This window comes from Daldinia vernicosa, assembly GCF_022497035.1.
Source record: "Daldinia vernicosa strain CBS 139.73 unplaced genomic scaffold F5Y00scaffold_14, whole genome shotgun sequence".
Classification (NCBI taxonomy): domain Eukaryota; kingdom Fungi; phylum Ascomycota; class Sordariomycetes; order Xylariales; family Hypoxylaceae; genus Daldinia; species Daldinia vernicosa.
The window spans coordinates 228,616-237,479 of record NW_025953930.1 but is presented as its reverse complement, the minus strand read 5'-3'; the positions used below and the strand labels follow the sequence as shown (position 1 = coordinate 237,479).

The window sequence follows — 8,864 nt, the reverse complement described above, 5'->3', positions numbered from 1 at the left end:
ACTTTGTACGTCGACTTGTCCGTAGTTTAAAACTCCATTGAGTCCTCCCTTTTTCTTTAAATCTCCTGCTGCTGCTGTTCTTACTTGTATAATTCCTAATAGTAAGAATATTTTCGGGATTTTGGCTGTAGTGTTCCGGATAGCAAAAATTCGCAAACCGTCGTCTCTTATTTACTCGCCTTGCCTGCCTTAGGTACTTATACGAGCCGGTCGTAAGCTAAAGCTACAGTCACGATGGAGCGGATTCATCATAGTATGTTATTATGTGAACACTTCACTTTTGGATTGGGGGCACATGAATGAAGGCGTTGGAATTTATACTAATTTGCCCATTAGTAAACCCGTTCGCAAAGCGCGATACTCACACGAAGAATACTATCATTACTTGGTATGTGTAACGACGTCTTATATAGAGTTATCCTGGGCTCGTACGATCTCGTGCGATATACATGAATGATGCTAACTTGCTTACAGTATGTCATAACTCATATCCGTCTTGATACTCACTTTCCCTTGCAAGCGAGGGCGAGATAGGTAGGAAGCATAATTCTAACCCGTAGCAGACAAGATATTGACAATCGTCACTTGGTTGTTATCACTCATCGTCTCAATCTACTATACCTTCAATTCACCCCAGGACGGCGTCTGGCCTCGCCGGAAAATATGGCACCAGAACTATGCGTATCACACGGCGTTCCGGATGAACCATATTATCGCTAGCATCTATTGGTAAGGCACGGCCATATACACACTCTCCATCATAAGGCAGTCAAATCTAACATATCACAGGATAGTACTATTCGTTCTTCAGGGCGTCTACATCGCTCACCTTTTCTCCGGCACCGTCGAGCGTGTGAACGAAGCATGCTCGGTGGGAAGCCACTTCATCTTGAATAACCTGTTACACTTCGCCTTCGTGATGACCTTCGTGCGCTCGCTGTTCGGCTGGGCCGAGCTGTTCATCATTCTCAACTTCATTAATCTGACTTCGCTGTACTTCCGCCATCACGGGTACGCTCGCTTCATCCACTACCCCGTGGTCTCGGGGCCGCTGGCGTGGACGTTCGTCGCGATTTACTGGAACGGCGCGATCATGGTTCCTCACCCGGATTCGTTTGTTGCGCGTATCTTTGGTAACATCTTTATCTGGTCGATCCTGGTGTACGGCCTGTTTTATATTGTTATCTACAAGGTGAGTTTTACCGGTATATTTCCTACCTAGTCTGTGTACTGGATTCTAACATTCGCTAGGATTACACCATGGGCTTCAACCTGAGCGTCCTAGCAGCAGCGATTGGCGTGTCTCAGTTCCTGCGACAGGTTATTGCGTTCCAGTGGATATTCGCCTTCATTATTATGGCAATTCTCTTCGTGGCAACTATTGTAGTTGCTGTGCCTGCTAAATACACGTCGGCGCGCAATGGTGATACCGAACGAGCTCCGCTCCTTGGTGAGAATTACTCCTCATGAGTAATGCGCTGGTTGTTGAAAGGGTTTGTGCCAATGAATAACTCTGCTCATACGAAGAAAATGTGATGTCGTATCCTATCATTTTGAGCATTTCTTTTCAAAATCTGATTGGTGCGACGGCGTTGGTATTAGATTGGATACGGAGAGCGAGATGTTTAAATAATTGGCACTAAATTAATAATTTTTTCATCACGTCAGTCATCAGTCATAGTATCCCGTAGCTAAAAATGAGGTCTTGATTTATATCACATCAATCATTACATTGATGGTTAGAAATACATGTGGGGCATGGGATAAGAATAATTGAACCATTTGGGGTTTTTACTGTAAATCGGCGATAAGATTAGGTCATCTTCTTGGTCCCTTTTTTATATAATAAAATCCCATCTTTCCGTCATCTCACGGATTAGCAGCGGTCGATGCACCATGGCGTCCTTAAGGAAATTTCCATTTTCATTCGGTGTCGGCACTGATATATGCCAGATCTCCAGGATTTATAAAATAATAGCCCAGAAAAAAGGCTCTAATTTCATTCGTCGCGTCCTCACTAAAGACGAGATAAACTCCGTTCGAGAAGCGTCTCATGTGCTCGAACCCATCTACTCGCGCCGGAACCTCCCGGAGTCTGAGCTGTTCCCAAATGGAAACATCGAGGAAGAGATTCCTGCAGTAGCGACTGCGGCTAGGTTTATGGCTGGAAGGTCGGTATAGTACTGTACAAGAGCTTGCTTCGATGAAATTGACTTACATATAAATATCAGATGGGCCGCAAAGGAAGCAGTTATAAAATCCTGCAGTGCTCGCAGGGTCAGCTTTCACGATATCGTAATTACCTACGAACATCAGCTGGTTGAGTCGCCAAAAGCGCAAGACATCTCGCCTTTAGGCTCCCAGGAAATAAGATCATTGAGACAAACTGGCCGCCCTATAGCCGTTATCAAGGGTCACGGTACGGAGGATATGTATGGGCGCATCAGTATCAGCCATGATGGAGATTATGCGGTTGCTACATGCGTGACGTTCTGGGACGAACCGAGTCCTGAAGCGAATAAGATAAACGGTAATATATCCGAAGTAGATTAAGTTGAAGTGTCTTACGTGTAAGATGAAAGTCTGAGATGCAACCCGTCTTATTTAAGTCTAATTACAGGTCTCCATTAAGCCAGGCGGGTAGGCGGTTGGCAGCAGACCGCATAAATAGTCGGTTCTCGGGTTTGTTGGTGAGAATATACTCGACTTTTAAGGTGAGTAGCTATTTGATTTAGAGATAGTACTCTTGGTGTTGCTGCAATCAACAGCGTATGAAGCTGCTATGATTATATACATTTAAATCCTAAGCTTCAAAATATATTGTATCAGGTACCTTTTGCTAAATTACAAAAAGCAAAACCTTTGAAATCTCAGCAATCAAATTGAATACTTTAATTTTAATGTTCATGGCATCATACAAGTTGCAGCATACTCCAAATATGATATGAGCTTACTCCGCACTGCAGTAACTACATGTATTGTACAATACATGGGCTGAAGGGATTTGTCCTTCCCCTCTAAAATTCAGACAGCGGTTTCCAGTCGCTAAAGCCTAAAGTGAATGACGCAACCAACCAACCCCAATACATTCGTTCTTCAAATCATGTCTTACACTAACAACCTGCCCCGCAACGATTGAGCGGCCCTTTCCTCTAGCGGATATAACACTAAATAACCGACCGAGTTTTCATGCGAACAAGTCGCGTCGTGGCACAATTCCATCTGTTGAGCCTACGAACAGACGACTGCTTGGCGCAATGGTAGCGCGCGGTCCTCCTAAAAGTAACGTCTATCGTCATCTTTAGGCAGTGAAAGACTGAGGTTGCGGGTTCGAGTCCCGTGGTGGTCGCATTATTTTTTGCAATTTTTCAATATCTTTTTTATTTCATTTATTTTTGCAAGTTATGTTTTTTTTTTCCAACTTGCTGTTTACATTTTTGTTTGTATAGCTTGCTTGCTTGCATTGAGAACCAATGCGACAAACTTTTGTAAGACGGTTCATGCTATGTCCCGGCGAAGGGTCAATGCTCCCTCTATGATTGTTTCTGTTCGTGCTCTATTTTGAACATAGGAGGTAGGTGCCCAAGTAATGCAGAATTAATGGGACAATAGGTGCATAGGTATTTAGAAGATGCGAAATGGAAAAATATTTCCAATATTAGTTTTGATGTCAGCATCTTATATCCTTTTGATGCCTGATTTTAAATACTTCAATGCATTGCATCCCAACCTTAAGTTCGAAGACTGCTGATGTTGATTCCTTTCCATTGTCAAGAACAGTGCAGCTACTAATGTGGCCCACTATACAAAGTCGCAGCTAGTTAAGATGTTTAAATGTCCAGTATTAAATGGTTCTATGTATTTTCTTAATTCTTTATTTGACAATAGAAAGTCGGAACTTAAATTAGTGGCCGACAGGTATTGTATCTAATTGTAGATAGATATGCAAATGCAAGGCTAAAAGATCAGGAAGGATCGGATATCTGATATGCCTATATTATATGTATTAGGTAGGTGTAATCTGTGTAGGTACCTACCTGGGACGTTAAAGTTTAGAGCCGCAGCAAGGTTTCGATCACTTAAACAAACTCCACCAAATTCTTCCAAATGCTATTCTCGTCTTGATCCTAGCACTTGTATCGCACCACACCATACTTTGTTCAAAGGGCCTAGAGTAACTACTTAGATACCTACCTATTTAATTCAATTAATCCCCTTTTATAATCGCCATGGCTACCGACGTGGATCTGCCAAAAAGGCAAATTACACCCGTACCCATTCCTGTTCTCCCAATCTCCGTTCCCCAGAAACGACCTCTCGAAGACGACTACGCGCCCCCCGTTTCCTCCCCTCTTAACCCCAATCCCGACCTAAAACCTAATAAGTCCCAGTCGCATGACGACGTACTCGCTATGGCGCGTGAGAAACCTGCTAGAAATAAAAAAGATACCCTGAAGAAGCGAGAGTCCAAAGTTGGACCAGGTGCCGACAGCTCTAGAGCTACACCCGATCCTAAGATCAAGGAACTCCCTCCGAATGAGTCTTCGCCTTTACGTTACAAACTAGCACCTCCACGGCTTTCTGATTTCGAAACCGCCCGAGGCCCAGTATTTACTCCCCATCACGAAGTCCCCGCCCCGGATGGTTCTATCATCCAATTCTACGAGACCTCCGAACAGTAAGTCGCATTCCATACTGCGCAGTTCCTACCCTCTGCTAACCTACGCGTAGTGTTTTCAACAAGAAAAGCTTCCATTACCTACACTGCATAGCCGACCCAGCTTTTCCTTCCTCATTCTACTACCGACAGACCGAACCCGAACCCTACGGCGCCCACATCAGCTTCGAAGATGCTGCTACGCACATGTACATGGACCAATCGGGGCGGCACATAACGACAGACAAGGGATTTAGGACGGCGAGAGCGAATGTTGCCGTGCGCCAGGGCCGTTGGTATTGGGAATGCAAGATTACGAGAGGTACTATCAAGAGCAATGCGGATGGAAGCGTCGAATCACACGGCCACGTGCGTATGGGATTCGCGAGACGGGAAGCTTCGCTAGACGCGCCGGTCGGATTCGACGCCTACAGCTATGGTATTAGAGACGTGCAGGGCCAGAAGGTTCATATGTCACGGCCCAAAGACTTCTTCCCGCCCGGCGAAGAAATTAAGGAGGGCGACGTGATTGGACTCGAGATCCAGCTGCCGTCGGAGCATCTTCACAGGAAAGTCGTCCGAGGCCAATACAATCCAGCCGTAGACTTACTCGACGAGGAAGATCCGATTATGGAGGCGGCCAACATCGTCCGAGACCGGATACCGATCCGCTTTAAGCAACACATCTACTTGGAGAAAATCGACTACCACACGACCAAGGAGCTTGAGGACCTCATGAACCCGTCGCCTGCGGGACCCTCGGGCACTATCGGTAGTAGACCTCCCGATAGGCCTAATCCAAACCACCAGGTCCCGGCTCTACGTACGCTACCTAATTCCTGCATTCGCATATACAAGAACGGTGTGCTCATAGGTACTCCCTTTACTGACTTGCTCGCCTTCCTGCCCCCGGCCTCCAAACCCCAGGTCCAGGTTGGTGCCCGCGAGGGCATGGACGATGGCATGGCAGGGTACTATCCTGCAGTCAGCGTGTTCCGGGGCGGTGCCGCCGAAGTCAACTTCGGCCCGCAGTTCTGGTATCCGCCTCCCGGGTTCCTCGATTCCGACGGGGACGGCGACGTGGACATGATAGACGCGGACACCGTTACGGTAGCAGTTCCCTCAACGCCGTCGAAAGGATTCTTGGATAAGATCCGGCCTGTGGCGGAGCGCTACGATGAGCAGATTGTCGAGGACGTGGTTGCGGATATAGTGGACGAAGTCGACTTCTGGATGCGGGACGGCGCCCGCGTTATTGACCGCACTGGAGGTAGGGATGCCAAGGCCGAGACTACGGCGGGGATTGCCCCCGGTAGAGAGGAGATCAAGGAGCTCGTCCAGGACGACTAGCATGCGTTGCGGCGCGGCTCCGCGGTTCCTGTTGTTGGTCGCCGGGCTTCTCTTAGGTCGTCGCGGTTTAATTGATTAGGCCCATTTTACGGGTTGAGTACGAGGGAGGGGTGAGATGCCTAGATGATATGAGGGCGTTGACGTATGAATTCGTTCAGAGAGAAGCGGCTAGTCTATCCTGGGTCTTGACCTTGGCCTGTGGAGCGTAGGCTCGTGTGGCTACCTACCTACCTACCTTAGGTGGGTAGCTAAGCTGTCGGCACGGCTGCGTGGTAAGAAGCCCTCCTAGATATCGGGCTGAGAAAGGAGCTTCGTCCCGCGGAGAGATTAGCAGAGGAAGAGGAGCATATGCGAAGGATTTCGCCTGTTGTTTTCACGTGGATGCTTAGATGCAGATAAGCTAGGCGAGGCCTATGGATTAAGGGAAATACCCCAGTTGTAATTTGATTCGGATTCGTCTGGTTTAAACAGTTTCCCGATACGATACATTTCTTATGCACGGCGCTGGTTATGAAGGATGTAGCTGACTGACTGACTGACTGGTATAGTATTGTGTTTGTAGGGGAAGTTGGTTGTATCTATCCTGGGGTTCCCCTCCCCTATTCGACTACGACTACGACTGGGTATTAGATTATACAAGACTGCCTGTGATGAGACTATGTATGTATATTCTATTCGTATTACCATTACTCGTATCTACATACATAATAACCATCCCCCCCCCCCGCGCAAACTAAACCAAACCGCGACGTCCTAGACCGATATTCCTACTCCTAGATGTATAGGTACCTATACATATCGACCAAACCGGGTATCTATCTCCATCATGTACCTGTCTATCGTAACTCGTGTAGTCCATCCTGTCGTGTTGTGTAGTTTGCTTTCGTGTCCTCATAGCAATCCTCTCCCCCCCTTCGCCCCCCTTTTTTTTCTTTTTCCTCTAGCGACTCTTTTTGAATAGAAAGATGATAGCAGTATCACCTACTCATCACCGCTTTTCTTGCCCCCTTAAGATGCCGGGGCAGATACCGATACCGTCGGCTGCTGCTGCTGTTGCTGTTGCTGATCCGGCACTCCTTCAATACGGGGTACATCCCCCCCATTCCCGCCCTCCTTCGTTCCCTCCACCAGCACTTCCGGTCCCACCTCTCCCTCTCCCTCCACCCCCGTCTCACTAGCCTCCCTCTCCAACCTCGTCTCCCGCCCCCTCTTATAGCAATACCACAGCGCGGACAGCAACAAAAACACAGCAACGCTCCACAGCACATTCGTGCCCACAAACGCCGGCCACCGCGTCTTCAACACGTTCACAATGCCCTTGAGCAAGCCCACCACCGCCCCCGGCTTCGTCACCAGTTCCAGGAGATTACTCGTGCCGAGCAACTTCTTCACCGCAGCCTTCTTACCCACCACCTCGGCAACACCCATGGCCTCGGCGCCCTTCAACCCCTGCGCCTCGGCGGCGACGGCCAGGAGCTCGGGGGCCAGCGACGAGGTGAGTTTTTCGGGAAGCTGGGCGACGAGCTTCTTGAGGCTGGAGGGGAGCTTGTCGTAGGACTTGGCGAGGACGCCGTCGCGGTCCTCGATGAGGCCGACGAGGTCGGCGTAGGCGGTGGGCACGCCGTTGACGAGGTCCTTGAGGACTTGGGTGAATCGGCGCAGGGTCTCGGCGGATTCGCGCGAGAGGCTGAAGGCTTTGTTGTCGGTGGAGGCGGCGAGGTTGAGGTCCTCGAGGACGCGGGCGATGTCGGTTTCTTCTTTGTTGACTTCGCGCTCGGAGGGGGAGGGGGATGTAGATGTGGGGGTAGAGGAAGAAGGGGGTACGGAGAGGTGCTGGGTGGGTTTGCGCTTGAGGGAGATGTTGCGCGTGAGGGAGGTGACGAAGGAGAAGCGATTAGGCTTGTGATCGGGCTTATCGCCGTCGTGCTTGTCCTTGTCCTTGTCCTTGTCCTTGCCCTTATGCTTCTCCTTATCTTTGCCTTTGCCTTTGCCCTTGCCTCCATCGCCATCCTTAGTAGGGACATCCTGCTTGCTCTCATCCTTGCTAGCGACACTAGAAACGTCGCTGTCTAGCTCGATGACAGGCGTCTTGACGCGCGGTGGCAGAGGTGGTGGCGTTTCGTCGCCGTCGCCGATACTAATGCCGCTATCTGACGGGGAGGTCAGGCGCTCGAGGAACTTCTCATCCTCTGGGTCGAGAATAGGCATACCCTCAGTACGCTCCAAGATTATCTCAGGCGAGCTTGGAGACTCGGAGTGAACAGCATCATCGGTGCCGGGTTTGACAGCAGCATCACTCTTATGCTTTTCCTCCTTTCCCTTGCCCTTTTCTAATTTCTGCTTCTCGGCCTTCTCATCCTGTGTTTTCTTTAGTTTCTTAGGTGTAAAGAACTCGAGCATCTTATCTTGGTGGCTTATACTATTTAGTGTGTATGAGGTATGAAAATGTTTGAGATAAAATATATTCCTCGAAGTGAGAAGAATAGGAAATAAAGAGAGAAAAAAAAGATAAAAGATGAATTGGCCTCCAATTGCTGCAGAAGGGCAACTTAATACCTCCAAGCCTGTTTTATCTTTGTAGGTCAGATCATAAACGATTGGCTGATACGTTGCGATGTAAGATGCGTATGTACCTTGGGTACTCAGGGGCAAGGGAAGCTTTATGTAAGTACCGAAGTCTTGGCTTAGGATGATATCATTGCACAGCCACAATTAGCTGTGGCGAGAGCTCTATAGACCTTTACCTAAGGTACCTACGTATACACTGCTCATAGGCGGCCTCGCTGAAGAGAAATCCCACAAGAGTTTTGGATATTTCCTTACAATTAACTTGATAATAAAATAATCACAAGGTCAT

At 48.4% G+C, this 8,864-nt stretch overlaps 4 protein-coding genes and 1 non-coding gene across 5 annotated transcripts; 4 read left to right on the top strand and 1 right to left on the bottom strand.

Moving 5' to 3' along the window:
* Positions 1-234: 234 nt before the first annotated feature.
* F5Y00DRAFT_260395 (DUF1774-domain-containing protein) lies at positions 235-1,470 on the top strand (the record flags this gene model as incomplete). Its single annotated transcript, XM_048011010.1, has 4 exons — positions 235-253; positions 564-729; positions 790-1,192; positions 1,252-1,470. The coding sequence occupies 4 exons, from the start codon at positions 235-237 to the stop codon at positions 1,468-1,470; spliced, it is 807 nt and encodes a 268-aa protein (XP_047866450.1).
* A 387-nt stretch (positions 1,471-1,857) lies between these two features.
* F5Y00DRAFT_32331 (uncharacterized protein) lies at positions 1,858-2,663 on the top strand. The gene is made up of 2 exons (XM_048013480.1): positions 1,858-2,171; positions 2,232-2,663. Exons 1-2 carry the CDS (start codon positions 1,897-1,899, stop codon positions 2,551-2,553), a joined length of 597 nt encoding a protein of 198 aa, XP_047866449.1. The 5' UTR covers positions 1,858-1,896; the 3' UTR covers positions 2,554-2,663.
* Positions 2,664-3,243: 580 nt separating this feature from the next.
* F5Y00DRAFT_t53 lies at positions 3,244-3,349 on the top strand. The gene has a single exon. It is a non-coding gene; the product is annotated as a tRNA-Arg (tRNA).
* A 718-nt stretch (positions 3,350-4,067) lies between these two features.
* On the top strand, positions 4,068-6,726 carry F5Y00DRAFT_232525 (uncharacterized protein). Its single transcript, XM_048007175.1, has 2 exons — positions 4,068-4,678; positions 4,732-6,726. The coding sequence occupies exons 1-2, from the start codon at positions 4,230-4,232 to the stop codon at positions 6,005-6,007; spliced, it is 1,725 nt and encodes a 574-aa protein (XP_047866448.1). The 5' UTR covers positions 4,068-4,229; the 3' UTR covers positions 6,008-6,726.
* A 129-nt stretch (positions 6,727-6,855) lies between these two features.
* Positions 6,856-8,628, bottom strand: F5Y00DRAFT_32323 (uncharacterized protein). Its single transcript, XM_048013479.1, has one exon. The coding sequence runs from the start codon at positions 8,405-8,407 to the stop codon at positions 7,016-7,018; it is 1,392 nt and encodes a 463-aa protein (XP_047866447.1). The 5' UTR covers positions 8,408-8,628; the 3' UTR covers positions 6,856-7,015.
* Positions 8,629-8,864: the final 236 nt, after the last annotated feature.